Source organism: Onychomys torridus, chromosome 19 (genome assembly GCF_903995425.1).
Source record: "Onychomys torridus chromosome 19, mOncTor1.1, whole genome shotgun sequence".
Classification (NCBI taxonomy): Eukaryota; Metazoa; Chordata; class Mammalia; order Rodentia; family Cricetidae; genus Onychomys; species Onychomys torridus.
In genome coordinates, this window is record NC_050461.1 from 65,981,110 (window position 1) to 66,002,027 (window position 20,918).

At 37.3% G+C, this 20,918-nt stretch overlaps 1 protein-coding gene across 1 annotated transcript; it reads right to left on the reverse strand.

The window, feature by feature from the left end:
* Positions 1-3,450: 3,450 nt before the first annotated feature.
* On the reverse strand, positions 3,451-17,350 carry LOC118570475 (vomeronasal type-2 receptor 116-like). Its single transcript, XM_036168995.1, has 6 exons — positions 17,343-17,350; positions 11,688-11,979; positions 10,524-11,330; positions 9,650-9,865; positions 8,239-8,362; positions 3,451-4,379 (listed from the first exon to the last, which is right to left on the reverse strand). Exons 1-6 carry the CDS (start codon positions 17,345-17,347, stop codon positions 3,451-3,453), a joined length of 2,373 nt encoding a protein of 790 aa, XP_036024888.1. The 5' UTR covers positions 17,348-17,350.
* Between the last annotated feature and the right edge of the window lie 3,568 nt (positions 17,351-20,918).

Consider the following 20,918-nt stretch of genomic DNA (forward strand, 5'->3'; position numbering starts at 1 on the left):
ATCTGGGTCAGAGAGGTACCTGATAAAGTACATGAACCAGAGTGTAAGGTAAAATTATAATTTCCTCTGTATACCTTTTTTATATTATTATATTATTTTAGCCTAGTTCTTGGTCCATAGTGTCTAGTTGTCTCTCTCTCTCTCTCTCTCTCTCTCTCTCTCTCTCTCTCTCTCTCTCTCTCTCTGTGTGTGTGTGTGTGTGTGTGTGTGTGTGTGTGTGTGTGTGTGTGTGTTTTCTTTTTATTAATTATACTGATTCCATTGTCTGTTCTTGAGGAAGCTAGAGGGACAGAAATGATGGGAAACAAGACTAAGAAGCTTGAGACTATTCTAAGCTGTGTTTTAGGAAATTTTGACCATCTTTACCTATCTTTAATTAAAGGAGAATTATGATTATCCTTTCACTAAGGATTACCTCTAATATTTTATTAAATGGAATGGCCTTCTTTCATGGTTGAATGGCCTCCAAAGAACTTCGTTGAAACTCTGGTGGTCTGGACCAATCCCAAAACAAACCTTGGTAATACTGGACACCTAGACCAGATTTTATATGTACCTGAGCAGAAATAAGATGCAATCATCACATGAATGAACATATGGTCCATGATGGGGCCATTCATATTTCTTTCACAACAGATAATAATTTAGGGCTTTACTGATTCAATTGGTATAGTCCTGTAAACATTATTTTGTGACCTATTCATAGATATGTCATTTGTGATGATTATATTGAGGAAAGACATGGCTTCCATGTGAGAAAATGAAAGCCAATGGACAGCCATCTGCCTCACATTTAGATTTACATTCTTTTTCCCAATGATTCCCCTGACAACATCTGGGATACTTAGTAGTGTCTTTGTGGATATCCACCTGTTTTGCATTGAATAGTATCTCTTGCAATGCCCCATTTGTTGGCATGACCAACAGGGGTACTATTCTGTAGGGCTGCTGTAAGAAGTCTGCAATCACTTTGACAGTAAATGTCTGATTCCCTAATTTATGACACATCAGAATCCAATCATCCATTTTTTATCATACCTAACACACTCTCCATCTCTGCTGTGGCACCATCAAAATCAAGTTGGTATAACAGTAAGCCGGCCACCTCAGTATGCTGTACTTTCCCTTCCGTGGATCTTTATACCTGAGTCAAATATTTAATAAAAGTTTTGTTAGGTCTCTGTCTTATGTCTTTGAAACTCACTGTATCCACTGAAGAGGGCCATAGCCGTCTAGGATCTGTTGTCACACCAAAAATTTGGTCTAAATACTGAGAAAATTCCAGAGCCTGCTAAACAGGAGGTGATATTTATCTTTCCCTCTGTAACACATCCACATTCAATGCTGTTCCTGGGTTTCACAATCTTTCAGCCTGAATTTCTAGTAGACCAGCCTGATTCCATGTTATGGTAAGAAGAAATTTTGTTACAAGGTCAGAATAAGTTGTTTCTGTTTACAGTAAAATGCAATTTTTACTTACACCTACTCTACTCTAAAAAGATAAGGTATTCTGTCAAGGCATCTGAAGATGTTCTGTTTTTGGAGTGAGGTTAAGCCACATGTATTTCATCCTGATATGATAAGGAGCTCTGTCCAGGAACTTTGTCATATACTACCAAGTTGATCTCTCAGGTAATCTATTCTGTTATCTGCTTCTGTAAAATTCAATTACCAAATCTTTGTGTTACAAAATACCCAGTTTACTCAATTTTCAGATAAAAGGAGGTCTGAAGTGTTAACCCACACTCTACTATTAATTCTCACTTTGGAGAGTAAGTCCTATGTATAGTAAATAAATCTTGCTTAGTTGATTTAATTTGGGTGGTGGTTTTCATTCTTGCTTTGTGGGATTAAATATCTTATAGGCCCCAGTGAGACTAAACTCCACACCAGTCTTGGGGATTGTTTTCCTCCCATTCTCTAGCACTTAAAAACTACTTTCTTTCAAGGGGCACACCTTGACAAAGTCCCAGGGACTTCAAATGAACTCTTGGTTCGACAGACTACTGAGGTGAAGGGCAGAGGAAAAAAAATCAACCAACAAATTTCTCCCTGAGGAGGCTTCTACCATTAAGTTATAAGAAGGCCTACCCTCCTATGACATCCAGTATTAGTTTTAATGGGATCATGCCTGGAGACAGAAGGGTACCTGATAAATTATCTGGACCCCTGTTCAAGGTTAAATTGATTGTCGCTCTGCCCATCTGTTTTCTGCTGTTGTTGTTTGTTTTGCCTTTATTTATTTATTTCCTTCTTTCTTTCCTCCCTTCCTTCCTGCCTTCTTTCTTTCTTTCTTTTTTGAGGCTATTTCTTGATCACTGGTATCTTGTTCTGTGTTTTGTGTGTCTCTTCTGTTTCTTTATTGTAAATCTTCTATGATCTGGGATTGGTTCCACTGGATGGACAGAAAAGATTGACAAGAGGACTAAGAAGCCTGATACTCCTTTAAGCTGTGTTTTATTAAATTTTGACATGCTTTTCCCTCCTATAAATAAGCCCATAATATGGTTATCCTATGATCAAGAATCACCTCTGATTGCTCTGTGAAGTGAATGGCTTCCATTTGGGATGTCTGACCTCAAAGGGCACCTTTGAATCTCAGGTTACCTGGGCCATAGACTACACAATCCCTGGTATTCCTGGTTACTAGTCCAGACAGTGTATATTCTAAACTGGGCAGAAGGATGATCAAATCCACCCTCATGGATAAAGGTTTGTAGGAATATAGATAGATACATAATATAACTACATAGTATATCATTTATATTGTATACATATATAGCCTATACATAAAATTTAAATTATAATGTGAAATTTATACAATTCGTATGTGTGAATATATATACACATATATATGCACACACTCACTCATATATGGGAAAATGTAATTATAAGATTGTAAATTATAACCAACTCATGATTTTAAATGAACAATACATACCAATTCAAGGAAAAGAAGTTAATTAGAAGAAGCATTCAGATGAAAGGCATGTGAATGCCTATGTTTAAAGAGAAGTGGCAGTAGTCAGCTAGTCTTAAAATATGTTATCACAGTATAAATTAAGGGTCCATATAGTTAGTCCTAGATACTTGTTCTGATTGACTGACATTATGAGCCAGGTGTGGGGCTGGCCATCTTTAATCCCAGAAGAGTAGGGACAGATATAGGAAGATCTCCATTAATTCAAAATATCATGGTCTTTGCAGAAGGTCTCAGGAAAGGACAGATAAATAATGAGGTCCTGCTCATATCAAAATCTAACCTGGATTTTATGCCTGAAAATTTTCAATGACTCCAGTATAAGGAGTCTCGAATACAAGTGGATGAACAAAGAACAGCCCAGAGAATCAAACCCACACTATTATTGCATAGCACATTTGCAATAGAGATCAATTGGTCTTCATCTTTGCAATTCATCTCTTAAAAAAAGAAGTATGTTTAGTTTTGAACTAGGTTACGAGAAAGGTATTCCTTCTAGAGTGTAGTCTGTTCCTGATATGATGAAGTGAATTCTTCTCTGGCCTTATTAAGATAATATAGCACTTTGGGGCAAAAATGAAGCCAAATAAGGCTGCACTAGAAGCCAAGATGGAAAGGGCTTCCATAGCCACCATGACCTTCCCCTTGGTGCTGTGGTAGACAGGGAGGAATGTGACCCAGACACAGAATAACACCAGCATGCTGAATGACAGGAACTTGGCTTCATTGAATGTATCGGGCAGATTCCAGGACACGAATGCCATAGTAAAGCTCCCAAGTGCCAAGGTGCAGAGGTATCCCAGGACTCCATGGAAGGCAAAATCTGAGCCCTTGTTGCATATAATTATGATATTTTCATGTTCAGCATAATAATCTTGGTCAAGGAATGGAGGAGAAGTCCCTAGCCAGATTCCACAGAGGACAAGGTGGACTAGAGTACATATGGGGATAATAAAGTTTGGGGTCTTTGATATTATTAACCACCTCACCACTCTCCTTGGGAAAGTGACTTTGAAGGCAATAACCACAGTGATAGCTTTGGCCAACACAGTGGCAAGAGCCACAGTGAAAGCACCTCCAAAAATGATCTGCTGTAGGATACAGGTGGTAATATTGGGCCGGCCAATGAAGAGCAAGGCACAGAGGAAACAGACATTGAGTGAGATGAGCAACATGTAGCTGAGGGTCCTATTATTAGCCTTGACAATTGGAGTGTCTCTGTGCTTCAAAAAGAGTCCAAGAACCACAACTGTGAGGAGAGAGAAGGACACAGCTATGGTTGTGAGAGACATCCCCAAGGGGTCTTTAAGGTCAAGAAAACTCACAGCTTTCTGGAGGCAGTGTGTCTTCTCTGTGTTTGCATAATGACTTTCTGGACACCTCATGCAATGATGCACATCTGATCAGAAATGAAAATCATCTTTATTCCAAGCTGGAGGCATTCATTTTTTTCCAAGCCATTTCTCTGTGTGTCTTGACACGACTATTACCTATATTACTTTACTTTTTCTCAAGTACCAAGAAATGCAAACTCTGTGGCGAATAATTTCTTATTTATACCACCCATCTTCTTTATTAAATATTTCAGTTATTATTTATATGTATATATAACTTGTTTAAATACAACTAAGCTCTCTTTCCTCCTGATCCAGTTCTTACCTTCTCCCACTTTTCCCTCACAACATAGTGTGCTCACTTTTTCTCCTATTGAGATATTAATATACAATGAGCCTATTCAGTGATGCTATATACATTTTGTGGGAGGACTTCCATAAATATGAGTGACATTTCACAGTAAAGAAAAGTGCTGTCCCTCTTTGGGTAGTAGTCATCAATTTCCACTAGATTCTGTTACAACTCATCTTCTTTATAATGATATAAATCTAATGCACCTTTCACTTTTTATCTCTTATGAACTTTCACTGCCTCTTGTGCTATTGGTGCATCTCTTTTGGAAGTCATTAGAATTCTGAGTTACAATAATACATAACCCTACTTCATTTCTGATACCACATCATAAGTTATATCAACATTATGAGTACTGCAAAAGAGGAAGAGTTCCCTTTGAAATTATTTTCATAAAATGGTGTTTTTAAGCATGAGTTCTTAATTTTCTTATCTTTATAAAATACCTGGACTATTCTCCATTGAAGCTTTAATGAATAGGTATTACTACATTGTTAAATGCTTGAATAGTTCACAAACAACAGTTCTTATTCCTATTGGGGAAAGGTCAGACCTATTGAAACAGTTTTAAGATGTGAAATAAAATACCTTAAAAATTAAAAATTACAATCCTGTAATATTCTGCTCTTGGAAATTTGTAATGTTCCTCTTGAATTTAAAGTACATGAACAATGATTTACGTGTGCCAGATTTTCACTTTATTTTTCCTGAGTATTTTTAAAAACTTATCACCAGACTTTCAATTTTATTTTGTTGATAAAATTTATTAACAGATAATACAATTCAATTTAGTAGAATAAAACTTATTTCTATGGGGCTGGAGAGATGGCTCAGAGGTTAAGAGCACCAACTGCTCTTTCAAAGGTCCTGACTTTAATTCCCAGCACCCACAAGGTGGCTCACAACCATCTGTAATGAGATCTGGCACCTTCTTATGTGTACATAATAAATAAATAAATAAATCTTTTAAAAAAAAACTTATTTCTATATATCTTGTAAATGTTGTTTCCTTGAGGTACTGTTACTCATTGATATATCTGTTCTCGGGACCTAATTTCAAGGTATGATGTCATGCTCTGTTACTTCCTTTTCTTTTATGTGTAGATATTTATTTTCTTTTGCTTTTCAACTTTATACTAAATGACTGACATATATAATTCCATCCTTTACTAAAGGTAGATAATAAACACAATAAAACTTATATATATACATATATATAATATGTATATACATATATATATATATAATCTATTTTAAGCTACTGTAAACTTTTTGTATGTTAAATCAGCAATTTCAGCTTCAGGAGTCTAACATAATTGAGCTACATAATTTTGTCATGTGTATGTATTAATTAGGAACTATGAAAGACTTTGGGTAAGTGAAGCATTTCTAATATTATACATACACACACACATACATATATATATATACATATATATATATATGTATATATATATACACACATACATTCCTATATAAATACACACATTTTATTGAAAAATATATGTATACATATGAGTTGTGTGTACACAGATGTTCAGTAAAGAGTGTTTCTTATGACTAACAGTTTGAGGGCAGAGTCTACTATATCTCTATGTGAGAAATCCATGGAAAAAGATACAGAAAGACTATAAGTCAGAGGTCATGAAATACTGCAAGGAAAGATAAAATTCAGACACAGGAAGACAGTGAATATATAAATTCTAGGCATGATATTATGCATACAACATGTGAAAACTAAGGCCAAACTTAATATCATCATGCATAAAATGTTGGCATGAGATCCTACCCTTAACTGAGAAGCTATTTGACCTCATAGCTAATGTAACAGGAAAACTCAATGTTTTTATTTATTTTTATTTTTTGATTAACTTCTTTATGTAGTGGGGGATTATCTAGATTCTTTTTTCCCTTATTTTATTTAAGAAATGTTTTATTCATTTTACGTACTAACCATAGATATCCTGTCCATCCATCCTTCTGCTTTACCCCAGGCCTCCCCTCCCATAGGGCAAAGGCTCCCATAGGAAATCAGCATTTTGTTGAGACATTCAGTTGGGGAAGGACAGTGTCTCTCCCTCCTGCATAAAAGCTGAGCAAGGCAGTCCACCAGAGGTAATAGGCTCCAGAAAGCCAGTTCATACATGAGGTATAGATCCAGTTCCCACTTCTAGGTGCTCCTAAAACAGACCCAGTTACACAACTGTCTCCCATATGCTGAGGACCCAGTCCAATCCCATGAAGGCTCCACAGCTGTTAGTCTAATGTTTGTGAGTTCCTACCAACTTGGTTCAGTTGTCTCTGCAGATTTCCCCATCATTATCTTGACCTCCCTTGCTCATACAACCCCTCTTGGAGAGCAGTGGATGAGATTTCTTGATAGAAGAAGATAGTATGAGGTTAGGAAGAAACCAGGTGTTAGGAAAATTCCTGGATAACCCTAGATTAGACTAACCAATAGTGGAAAAGATGCCTGAACAGGTCTATCCCAGAAATTAGATTTGTGAATACCCTAACTGTCATCATTGAGCCTTCATGTGGTAACTGATGGAAGAAGATCCAGAGATCCACAATCAAGCACCAGGCTGAACTCTGAGAGTACATCGAAGAGAGGGAAGACTCAGTCTTTAAGAGTGTGGCCATTGGTAATTAGTCCATACTCAACAAGTAGTCCTGCGCCAAAAGGTATTGGGGTAGCAAAAACTGAATTCAATGAGTCTTCTTATTTTTTTTAAGAGAGAGAAGTTAGATAGGAAGAAAAGTGGAAGATTTCAGAGGGTGTGAATATGATCAAAATACAGAGTATGAAATTCTCAAAGAATAAAAATTATTTAAAACTTCAAAATTGATATAACCCTGGTCACAAATTTCTTATTGCATATGGAAAAACCAGCTTTTAAAAAAATTTTATTCCCAGTGTAATATGCTGTGAACAGGTTCATGACCTCTTATTCAAAATGGAGATTCTATATTCCATTGCAGTTCTTAGGTCTTGGTACAGCTCTCCATAACAGATTATATAAACTGTCTTGAGGATATTGTTTCACATACCATTTCTCAAAGTTGGAAAAGAAAAAAAGACATAATCATACTCACAAAGAAAATTGAAATTTTGGTTACACTTTACTGTCAAAAATTATATATTGGGTGTATCAAACACAAATTTCTAATCTTCTGTTCTGTATGAAAAAGCTTGCTAGGAAGAATCATTATGTCAATAACCTATCCTAGACTTAGGTGAGTCCAAATCATTATTGAAATACAGTTAGTAAAACATCCAAGTTTGCTACTTTATTAACATGTGTTAAAATATATGGGGGAAAAAGCATGTTGTGCATTACAGAGGAAAGGTGTTTCCTGTAACAAACAATATATGGAGTTGATCACAAACATAAATCAATTACACATTTCTATGCCTATCTGCACTATGTCAAGACATGGTGATGTCCATTTCATATCATAAATAAGAGAAGGAATAAATTTTTCTGACTTCTCTCTAGATATTTTTCAGGTTTTTAGATAATGCAGAAGCCTGTAGAAATGAGGAACCATTTCTGTAGATTTCTGCTTACCTATCTCATTGGAAATCTCATTGTGTGCACAAGGAGTGCAATCATAGCAGCAAACAGCCTTGCCCTCAAGGGAAATTTTCCTGAATCCAGGCCCACAGCTCTTACTGCACACAGAATGAGGAATCTGAGAAAAATAGGAGCAAAGTTAACAAATCCTAAGGGTTTTTTGAAAACCACAATAAAAATTGTTTTTCAATATAACTTAATTAACTTGCAGGTTTTATTTTTATAAATGTGGAAAATTATTTTGAGCATCTGTGTCCTATGCAAGGTTGGTCTGAGAATTATCATAGTAACAGACAGATTGTAGCTTACTGAGGTAGGAACAAGTTTCATGCATGTAGGTCAGTGAAGATATGACCTAGAGGGTCAAGTGGTCTTTCCAGATGGATTACTGAGGATATGAAGTCATCAGTCACCTCATGTCCTAACGCAATATATTTCAAAAGATAAAGGCTGAATCCTCATGCTGTCATCCACAGAAACACTTTCTTAAGTTATATTAGGTACGCCTTTATTTGCAGTAGTAGAACAGGAGAGAAACACACACACACGCACACACATGCACACCCTAGTATTTTCCCTTTCAAGAGATAGGGGAAAGACAATAACTGATTATGGTCTGTATCTTTTAAGCATGAAATAGAAATGACCTACTCAATTTTAGATATAGTGAAAGACTTCTAATGGAGACATGTACATTGGTTTGAAGGAAAAGCAGCAACTACATGGACAGATATGTGACAACACATTTCCTCAATGGTGGTGTGATCTAAAGAGTTATTGCAACTTTAAGATGTGAAGGCTTATTGGTAGAATTATTTCAGGATTGGAGGATTTTGAACATGTATGTGCCTCACCCCACTTCTAGTTTCACTTTCTGCTTACAATGTGTGGTCTGAGACACTTCCTTTCAGGTTCCTTCCCATCTTTCCATGGATGCCACACACTGGCGTGCCTCTGGACCATAAAGGATCCCTTGTAACTCCAGAACAATAAGTCAAATAAACTCTTTTTTCCAAATGTCACTTTTGGTAATGGTGTTTAATCATAGCAAGAAAAGATAACTTACTCAGTTTTGTGCTATGGATGTAGAAATGTTCTATATCTGAGTTCCCTGTGAGACATTATGAGGATTATGCATACCACTTCTCAAGTGTACTTAATTTGTGTAACATTAACAAAAATCTAACCCATGGATGACTGAATATTAACAGACATTTACAGCTAAAAACTTATATTTTAATTATCAGGGGATGATAGAACATTGTCTTGTAGTAGTTATTTTTTGTCTTTCTCTACTGGTAGTTATATAGTAATAGGCTTTAATATCAAATCAGGAGTTGTTATAATGGGGGATATATTTGTTGTAATGATAAGGATAATTAATTGAGATAATATATAACCTCACCTCTGAATATTTTTCTGGCCATCTCATCATCTGTTCAGACAAAGACAACTGTTTCCCCTGGGGAGCACTGGGTGAAAAAACTCCTACTTTCACTTTTTGTCCAAGACCTTTTGGAAAATTCCAAAAGTTGAGAATATCATACTTACCATCTGACTTCTGTTTCCATTCCAAAGCCATGTTGGCTCCCACATGGATATTCCTCAAGAAAGGATGAAGCTGAAAGTGAAGCAAGAACATATTTTAAAGTAGGTCACATGTTGATAAAAATGGATTATAGAATTACTCTCATTGTTCATAATCTCTGTTGTAGAACATAACATTAATGTAGGTTTCACTATGGCTGAGCCATAGTAACCTAAATTAATGGGATGCCATACTTCTGAAGGACAGTCAGCCTCAGGAAAATCTTCTAAACATACTGAAGGAAGGAATCAGAGAGTATTGGTTGAAGTAAATCTCAATTATTTTTTAAAACAAAGCTGTACCCATTTATATGTAGGGTGTGTCCCAAAGTACAGTGAGTAAAATGTGGGTACTGATGACTAAATGGTAGTTAAAAGAAATCACTTATGTACTAATAACTTAGGATGAGCTGTCATTGTTTAACTTACTAATAGAATTTTAGTTTTCTAATGTAATCAATTAACTTGAGAAGATTGTGCAGCTATTTGTGACACAGATTTTATATTTAGTAAAATCATTTCCACCTTGCCACTCGTACCCTATTCCTCAAAGATCAGCACTGAGAGAAGATTTTCCTGTGGAGATATATATATATATATATTGCTAAAATACGTAATACCTAATTTGGTGCCTCTGAAGATGCAGAAAATATCACATTGTTGATAGTCTAGTACAGTGGAAGGGATATTACCTGCCAGGGATAGAACACCATTCTTTCCCCACCCCCTAATGGTTGCATTTGTTCTTTCTGAAGACTCATCTCATGGAGACTGTGGGCCACAGTATAAACAGCCTTGTATGTATTGTAGCTGTCTTCATTCATTGACATATCAAAAATGTATCTAGGCAGAAATTCCAAGGAAGCATTGGGTTGGCAGCTCTCCAAAAGTTGACAATCCAGCTCTGAAAATGAGCACTTGAAGAACAAAAACCACAATTTGGGAAGGTAATTATCTTCTGGGTATTTATAAGGATTAACTGTTTGGATAAAATTTTTAAATTCAGCCACCTGTTCATGGTGTTGTGAAAAAATGAGACTTCCATGGAGTGAATCTAGCAAGAAATAATCAGCCATATTAATAACATCCCACTGGGAGGTCATGACCCAGACTTTTGCCATCAAAATCTGTTGTCCTAGATTTCTCATTAAACCTTGTAGTGAATCAGTGTCACCATAAATGATGATAATATTGGCCAATGATTCCTGGACCATGCCAAAACTTTTCCAGTGTTTGTATGGAAATGAATTCCAGGTACTTTGAGTCATTTCAACAAAAGCTATGCAGACTTGATTATTCACCACATTCTCTCTTATATCAGACAGAAACTGAGTTCCACTGTGGTCATCTGGGACAATAAGTCCAATCCAGGTCCAACCAAAATGAAGCATCAAAGAGACCATGGCAAGAGACAGAGATGTGCTTTTGGGGGCCATCTGGTAGAGAGAGTGAAATTGATCTTCATCACTCAAGATAGTATCAAAAGGACCAACCGTAAGCTGAAGAAAAAGACAAATGCAAACAAGAGGAAGAACAGTGTCATAAATCACCATCTCTGTTCTGCAGGCACTGATGGCAATGGTCAGCATGAGGATGGGTTCCTTCTGATTTTAAAGGCAAAGTTCTCTCACAGAATTTTTCAGAAATTTATTGGCCTGTCCTCCACTTTTATTAATTCCCCCTGTCCAGTATCCTCCCCTTTCTTTCTTTCCCAAATGACTGAAATTAGATCTGTCTTCAATTGTCTGGGCACTTGTCATCAAGAGCTAAGAAATCCAAGTGTCCCTCATACCTTTACATGCCTCTGAAATGTCAGCAATGGAAATCTGGCTCTTTTTTCCCACACAACTCCTCACCTGTGGAAATTTGTAGAGCTGAAGCGGTGTTGCAATATGGGTGGATCTTGCCCATAATGGTCCTGTTAGTGCAGCAGCTGACTTTCTCTCCTTTATACAGTTATAATTAGAAATGGGAATACTCAGGCCTGTGAGCCAAATAAGAGCATTGGCAAGAATGCTTTTCTCGGTGAATGGGACATTATAAAAATCAAATCCCAGAGTTATGTTTGGTAAAAGATGAGGGTTCCTGTTGACCTCCTCAATGGCAAATACCACGGCCAGAACCAACTGGTATATTTTAAAATTATACCTGCATAAATTGAAGAAAAGTACACTTGATATTATAGATCACACATAGTTACAGATTAATGCAATAATTTTCTAGTTCAGATATTAGTGTTCATATAAAATTTACATTGAAAATCTCTTAATAAATGCCTGGAATTCAATTTATTGTGTTACTTTGATATGATGATATAAGATCATGTGAGTTTGACCCTTATAATTGGCAGTCCCATGAGTGCTTACTAAACTTTCTATTGTATTTGGTACATTAAAATTTTGCCCATGAATTTAAAAAAAAATGACCTTACAAAGTATAATATTTCCTGCTTTATTGTTCCTTGTTGTATAATTTCTACACATAAAGTAAATATTCCTCCATTACGACACACAGCTTTTTAGGAAAATATCTTCATTAAAGAATACCACTGAATTATTGTGAGTCATATTTGTGAATAGTTGTAATTCTCTGACAATATTATCTTTTGTGAGTTTATATTGATTTGGTACCATTTGTGTATGTTGTTTGCATGTGTGTGTGTCACTGTGAAAATGATTGAGTTTTAAATGTTATGATCACAAGATAGAGGACAACCTCCACAAACAGTTCTGTACAGTAGGAGGTGTACTCATGAATTTTCTCTGGATCTGAACTCAGGTAATCTCACTTGCACCTGAAACAGTTTTACCTTCTGAGATATTCCTTATTTTAGTGTCAATGTCTGAAATTTGGAAAAATAGGTTTCATTAGAATATCATAAAATAATAATAAAAATCCATTGCAAGGCATTGAAAACCTGGTTTTTAATTGTTATTTTTAGGAGAATCCAAGAGACTTCCTCCAAAAATATAAGCTGCAGACCATGTCCTTTGTGTTTTCCAGAAAAAGACACACTTCAGACAGTAGGTAAAAGTATCTATCTGGATTTACCTGGAAGCCTCCTCACTGAGTACCAACACCCATAGTTACAGAAGTCATTCAAGCTCACAATGATGAAAGGCCACCAGTAGTCCTCAGTAGTCCTGTCCATCTGTAAGGTCAATGTGTGACTACACTAGTAAGCAGAACAAAATGTTCTGACAGGTGGAATCATGACACTTGTAGCCTTGGGTAACTGTCAGTTATGTAAATGGAGTTAAGGCATGACGGGATAGGAAGGAAGCCATGTCTTTCACTGTATTTCTACATATAGACAACTGTCCACAGCTGAATATGGACTCTGGAAAAGAATAGTTTTCTAAACTATTATAATCTCTAATTGTAACCTAAACTTAGCCTTATAACTACAGATAATATAGCTTTTCCCCTGTATAAAGACACTTCTTTATATGGTAGACACAGATCATTATAGGATGCCACAACTTAAATAAAAAACAATATGTTTGTCACAAAACTCCTATACTTAAAAATCAGGAAACTTTGTAGTAGAGGGGTTGTAAGACTCTTATGAGCAAGAGGACCAGGGAAACTGTTGCAAGACATTGTCTTCAAATTAAGAGAGACAACATGAAGACAAGTTAGGGGAGTGATTTTGCAGGATTTATTTGGAAGTGTCAGGAATTAATGTGGCTGAGATAAATTATTTGAAAATCTACATGTATTAATAAATATGTTTATTCAAAATATTTTATTCTGAATAGTTGTTTTGTTCTTTCTGAACTTGATGGAAAGATGGTATTGCTGAAGACAATATATGGATGAGTCATAGACCATGGAGTTATCAAGCTGGTACTGGACTGCACTCTTCCACCCTAGTGCATAACTTTCACAGTTCAACTAGTGTAACAGGAGCCCAGCACTTAGTAGGCCCTCAGACTTTACACAACTGATTCAGTCATGGAGGGTTCATTATGCCTGTAAAACTCAGAAGGTAGAGAGCACCAGCTTTCAAAAAAGAAAACAAAGACCTAATCCAACAAAGTCCATTGTTTTGGGAATGTCTCTAAGTATACTATCTTTCTTTTTGCTCGGGTAGTTTCACTTCTGGCTAATAGCTCTGGTTAACTGAAGTATGTAAACTCAGAAGATGATTTTTGTGCTTAAGAACTCATCCTGATAAAGTCTTAGTGAAAGACTGAGATCCTGAGCACCCTTTATAGTAGTAAGCCAGCTAATAGAGACTTTCTATTATGTTAAACTCATATCCAAGCAGTGATATATGGTGAATATCTACAACATTTCCTGAGGTTCCACCAAGACATCAGAACAAAATCATGGGACATAAGGTGTCTATACTTTGCCATGTGGCTTGTGGCTTACCAGTACCTTACATCTTCCTTGTCATGGTGGAGGCTCGCAGTGTCCCTCCCAGCCTTCCACTTCCCATAATTCTCCTCCTCTTTGTCCAGCCTACCATATCCTTCCTGCCTGGCTACTTGACAATCAGCACTTTATTTTACCCAATCAGAGCAACACATTTGACATACAGAACATCCCACAGCAAGACACCATCCCCCAAACTGGCTTAAGACATGGGCTTCCTGCTGTTCCACTCTGGGTGCAGGAGCACTTTCTCTTTTTGTTTGTTGTTTGATTCCTTCTTAAAGTACAGACTGGTCGAGGTTTGGGGATAGCAAGGATTCAGGCCTCCCATACAGGGTCTCCTGCATCTAAGCAGAATGAACACAAGGGAGGAGGAGTTGTTCTACCAGGGGAACATTCCCTCAACTCTTAATCTGCTCTAAGCAGTCCTGCAGATGGAAAAATTCCTCTGCACTGAGCCTGAAGGAAAAGAGAAATTTCTTCTCATTTCCCCTCATGATTTATATCTTCTTATTAATAAAAAATCCAAATAACTTAAAAACTCTAAACCCACATGTGGTGATAATTTTTCTGTGTCCCCCAATAAAATTTATCTGAGGATCAGAGAATAAAGGTCAGCCACTATTAGTAAAAACAGAAGTCATGCAATGTTAGCACATGCCCTTAGTCCTATCACTTGGCAGGCAGGGGGTCTGTGTGTTCAAGGCCACACTAGGGAACAGAGCCAAGCATGGTGACACAGGCCTTTAATACCAGTACCAACCATAGGGACCTGGAGGTCTGTACACAAGGAAGTGAGGAAGCTGAGCTAAGAACAGATGAGAGGGCAGAAAAGCAAGGCAATAAAAGCATGAATAGACAGGAAGTAAGGCACTGTGAAAGCTGTAGCATGGTAAGGTAAGGTTACCTGGTGGTGGTTCCAATTCCTCTGATCTCTGTCAGATTTTCACCCTTATTTTTCACACTTATATCTGGTCCTGTGTTTGTTTGTTTTGTTTTTGTTTTTGTTTTTTTCATTTAATAAGACCACTTAGAAATTTGTCTATACCAACAATTCTCCCTAAAAAATTAAATAAAGGTTTAAAAACCCCTGTGATGCTGGTCAGGGGAATTTCTGCCAGAAGGACACAGCATGGACAGAACAGATTCACCATTCTGTCCAACATTGACCAAAGAGCTTTATATAACTTTTGCTGGGTACTTTTTCAGTGATGACAGACAGCTTCTAAAAAGATTACTTTTGTCTCCCAGCTGGCATCAGATATTAGGAAAAAGTTATAAAATTTTTAATATTAAGGTATACTTAGGTTCTAGTTGCTGGAGGTAATTTATCCTGTATTTAACAAGAAGGAACTGAGTGGGAAAAGACCTTTTGCATAAACTGAAAGTCAATGCCACCTTCTCTAATGATGCCATACAGACTTATAGAAATCAAGCATAATTTTGGTGTCTTGCCTTCTGCCAGAGGAAACTAAAACCAGTCCTACAGGACTGACCCAACACCAAGTTCCTATGATTGTTCGAACAATTGCTTCAGTTAGCTCTGTCCAGACTAAACGATATATAATGTCCTTGGAAGCAAAAGGGAAAGTTAAAGCCCATATTGAATGATGAGAATAGACAGGCATACTGGTGTCCTGTCAGTCACCCTGGAATACTCCTCTCCTGCCTGTAAAGAAACCTAGAACATATGATTTTCCTGAGTTTGCTTCCTACAGAGAAAAAGGTGTATACTCTCCTGGTCCTGAAAGATGTATTTTTCAGCCTCATATTGGCAGAGGTAAGTCAACCCATCTTTGCTTTTAAATAGACAGACCCAGAGGGAGGTCTATAAAGGGAAGCTTAACTGGATCAGGCTGTACCAAGGATTTAAAAAGTCTCCAACCCTGTTTGAGGAGACACTAAATGCTAACCTCCTGCCATTCCTTTATAGGGTTCCTGGGAAAATAATTTATAAAAGGACCATTGAGTGACTATTACAAGAGTTACAGCTTTTGGGATACATAATGTCATCTAAAAAAGGCCAAATTTGTCTAATCCTACTTCTCTTGGCTATAAGCAGAAGGGAAGGAAATGCAGAGTATCTCAGCAGGATTGCTGCCATCCTTCGGATTCCAACTCTAAAGGCTAAGGGAAAGGTTCTAGAATTCCTAGGTGCAACCGAGTATGTTGGCCTCTGGATAGCAGAGTTTGTGGAAATAAGAATGCCTCCATATACAAGTACAAAGCAGGGAAACAAAGCCCTTAATTTTGACTGAGACTAAACAAAAGGCACTCAAGGCTTTAAAAAGTGCTCTGAATTTAGCTCCAGCCCTGAGACTTCCAGATGCCACAAAACCTTTTCATCTGTCTGTCCATGACACAAAAGACAAAGGGGACTTTACCCAAGCATTGAGGTCATGAAAATTCCCTGTGTCACATATGTCCAAATGATTTGATCCTATCACCACAAAATGGCACACCTGTCAAAGATTTGTGGAGACTACTGCTAGCTTGTTAAAATAAAGCAAATGAGTGAATGGTGTCAGAATCTGATATTCAAAGCATCAACTGCAGATGAGGTCTTCTGAGGAATGAAATAACACCAATTGTTTACTGACTCTGTGGCCCAGTGCAAGACCCTACTCCTGGCTCCACCTTGAGTCTAGTTTGTCATCAATCCCGCTATCCTCTTGCCTGGTGGTGACCTTCAGGTGCTCATGCATGATTGTCACCAGATGAAAGATGAAACTAGGTTCTTGGAAGACGCATTACTTACTTTAATTTTTCCCCAACCCTGTACCTCTTTCTAGTGAGAAGTACTGATTGATCTTATCTAGGATCTCAAATAGGGAAAATATAGTCTACTATTACATACATGGACCATTAGTTGGTGTACTTTGACAACTTAGTATGTCAACTGTATGATCTATAGATAACGAGGGCTTCTCAATGCTGGGAAAAAGGACATAAAATAATCTTGGCCCTCATAGGGGCTATGTGGCTTTCTGTAGAACATGCTGTGTTCCATTACCAGGCAGTTGATCTCACTGTCTGACAGATAACTCTAAGACCAGTTGTGCCTATCGATGCTCTGATGATACAAACCATATATTCACAGTGTACAAAAAGATATCCCCCAGCCTAACTTCATAAAGAGATCTCTGGCTTCCTTATATGTGTCACCACTTCTAAGCTACAAGGAAGACCTTCAAGTAGATAGGGATATCTTCCTGGAAGGGGAGAGTATTATGTTTAGGACTGTCCCAGAGAAGCTTAGAAGCATTACACCTGGGACAAGGCATAAATGATTCAAAATAAATTTTCCATAAATCTAATATACCAAAATTGTACTAGTATTAAAGTGAGGCAAGTATGCAACAGGTAGAGATGAAAACCAAAGGTGGTGTGGGGTCATCATGCAGCTCATCTTTGCTGGATCTTTGACAATCAGCTATTCTGGGTTTATGACTTTTGTTCTTACCATCAGATATGGCTGTGGCAGACATCAACCAAGATCTGTCCTGCTGTGGGAGGATAAAAATACTTGCTACTTTCTTAAAGTTACTTTTTTGGATGGGTAGAAGTTTTCCCAAGTAGACTGAAAGTATTCAAGTAGTACCTAAAAAACTCATGCAAGAGGGGTGCTCTGATTTTCCTCTTTCTAGCAAAATGATCCATCAGTAGCCTGATTTTCATAGCCAAAACCTTCTCTATTATTAACTGTAACTTTAGACATAGAGTAAAAACTTCATTGTATAGCTAAACCTCAGAGTTCTTGGCTGATAGAAAGAATGAACAGGAGATCAATGGAAACTCTAGCAAAACTGTCATTAGAGTCCAGAGAAAGATGAATAGGCTTCCTTCCGTTACTTTGCCTCAGTTCCCTGAACACCATATTGTAAGTGATTAACCCTCTATTAGATTATATTTGGGAGAATTCCCCACCTACTTCCCAGCCTTAGAGACAAGCTGCTGGAAAAAAAATCTCTCTAACCTTGCCTTTTTCAACCAAAGACCCTCCAGTTCTTTGTACATGCTATTCAATGAACTATCTGAGAGACCCAGGCAACCCCTGAGTCAGCCAGCAAATTCCCCATGTTTACATCCAGTGAATCCCTCTTTGTCAAGTGAGTAGCCAAAGGGACACTGGAAGAAACATGGAAAGGACCCTACAATATGTTTCTCTCAACTCCTATAGTGGTGCATGTCTTCTTACACCATAGATGCACACACCCAGATAAAAAGTGGAACGCACAGATGTGTCTCTTAAATGGAGTGTCTCTGGACTATAGACCCACAGCTACTAACATTCCATTGGACCTAGCCTCCTCCAATCCCTGCCCCTGTACCTCTTACTGAGTCTTGTGTTTTAAACTATGGATATAAACACAAGGTCAAGAACCTCACCTCACCATTATCAGGTATGGACTTGAAACTGAGGAAAACTAATACTCAAAGGTATTAGCTAGTGTGACTACAGACCATCAACCTACATCCCATCTTGGCCTTTTCTTGTTGATCCCTACTTTAAGTATTTGGTTATATTGGAGAATGGAAGGATGCTGGACTTTGTCTTTTTAGGCATAAATACAGAGTTTATGATTTCATGGGCACCCTGTGGCCTGATCCCCTAGCTGCCAGATAAAAGAAAGTTGCCTTTGAAAAATGAGATTCCTAAAAAAAAAATGATTTAAAAAGATTTTGGACATTGGGAAATAGGAATAACCTAAGCAGTCAGACTCTATCCTGAGGGAAGGGACCCTTGGGATAGAGTTAATCATTCCCAGGGAAAAATCAGCCAGGATTGTTGGTTATACTTAGACACATGGCTGCATAACACATAGGGATATGCACTAAACCAACTGTCAGCTTATTTACTGACAATACTTATAGTGACTGTGGGAAGCTTTCATCAACATTAGGATACTTACAAGGGGCAAAATATCTTAGATCCAAAACTTTTAACCTACACTTTCCCTTATTCTGATAGCTGCTATTTAACCTAATGGGTTAGTTCATATGTATAAAAGCAATATTATTCAGCCTCTGAGAACACTTGGTGGACATGTACTAATGGTTCGACTAAATGAATCTTCTAATACTTTGAAAACTAAGTAGGTAGGTTGATCAAGACTTAGAGGCATTTAAAGTTCCTGGTTCTGAATTAAAATAAGCAGATTCCTTTGCAGAAATTGTTCTATAAAATTGGAGAGCCTAGAGTGCTCATAAAATAAAACAAAGTATGTATGGTTTTGGGGAAAACCTGTTGTCTCTTTGTTAACAAATCAGGAATAATTAGAAATAATCTTATCATGGTTGGGAATAATTGGTCCCCTTGTCTAGTTACACTGTATCAGCACTGGCTAGGCTGATAATTCTCATTCTGATTGGAATAAGTATGGAGCCTGCATCATAATCTAAAATAGTTCATGATTTAACACATTCACTAAGACTAGTGGTGAATGTACCAGTGCTCCAGATTTTAGTAGACCTCTAGACCTTAGCACAACTGACTGCATGGCAGGAATGGCATTCAGTTTGTGAAGCTCAACAGACAGACTGCACCACCTGACAGAAATGCAAGTAAAGATGTAATCCACCAATGCACACATTTGCAGAAAGTTTCTAAGTGTAGCAGACTTGCTTTTGGCTTCTATATTGCCACTTCTGGCTAATTATTCTTGTTTTCTGATGTATGTTAACACAGAACACTTTTTTTTTTTTTTACTTAAGACTCATCCTGATAAAATCTCCATGCTACACTGGGATCCAAATCACCCTATATATTTTCAGGCTGGATGTGAAATCCTTTCTGCTGCCTTAAACCATGTTTGAGCAGTCTTCTCTGGTGAATATCAGAAGGAAAAATGGTCAATATCATCTAGTTATGATCCCTGCAAGATGCAAAAATAACTGACCTAAGAAGACTTGCCTTTTGATGCAATGGCAAAAGAAATGATTCTTGAGTATTCAAATAATTTTCTGTTTGGGTCTAGGGCCCATTCCATGAGAAGAAACTCATATAGCATGTTTATTTGAAATATAAAAGTGTGACTAGTGAGGTCCTAGCCCCAAGAAGAAAATACAGTAGTATTACTCCTCTAAATAGACTTAGTATTAAGATGATTCCTAATTAATTATTTGTCAAATCATAATCAGAGCATTGATTCACCCTTGTCAGATTAACTTTCCTGGCAGATGTAAATTAACAGAGACCTTCAACTGGTCATTTTGGAGATAATGAGGCACTGGATAATGCTCAGCAGCAGACGGGGCATACATATTGTAATCAGCCCCAGAAATCTCTGTGATTATACAAAGGTTATAGCTCATTACAAGAAAATTATTTTCCAGAAAGAACAGAGCAATTGTGCATATAAGTGCATAGCTATTGTGACACCAGACCTGGAAAAACTCATGCTAGGGGGAAAAAACAAGCATGGAGAAGAGAGTTAAGTGTGAAATCTCATGAGGAGTCATAGAGATTTTGCATTTATAGTTTTGTTATAGTCAGTTATTATGAAAGCTTTGATTTCGACTAGGTTTAGCATAGTCTAGAAGAGGCTCCAGTTTTATGAGTAATTCAACAACATAAACAGGCCTCTTTTGGGGAAAAAAGAAGGAATTTCAAACTTGGGTGAAGGAAGGTCAGCATGGTTAAGTACATGGTGAAGGAGTTAGGGGAGGAGTGAAACAATGGCCTTGGAAGCAGCAGGGAAAGT

Bases quoted from the DNA above. Each gene is read 5' to 3' on its own strand.
- LOC118570475 (XM_036168995.1), bottom strand. The intron at 11,331-11,687 runs GTGAGGAGTTGT...CTTTTTCTTCAG, and splicing joins AGCTCTACAAATTTCCACAG to CTTACGGTTGGTCCTTTTGA. The intron at 8,363-9,649 runs GTGAGGTTATAT...TATTTTTCTCAG, and splicing joins GGCCAGAAAAATATTCAGAG to ATTCCTCATTCTGTGTGCAG.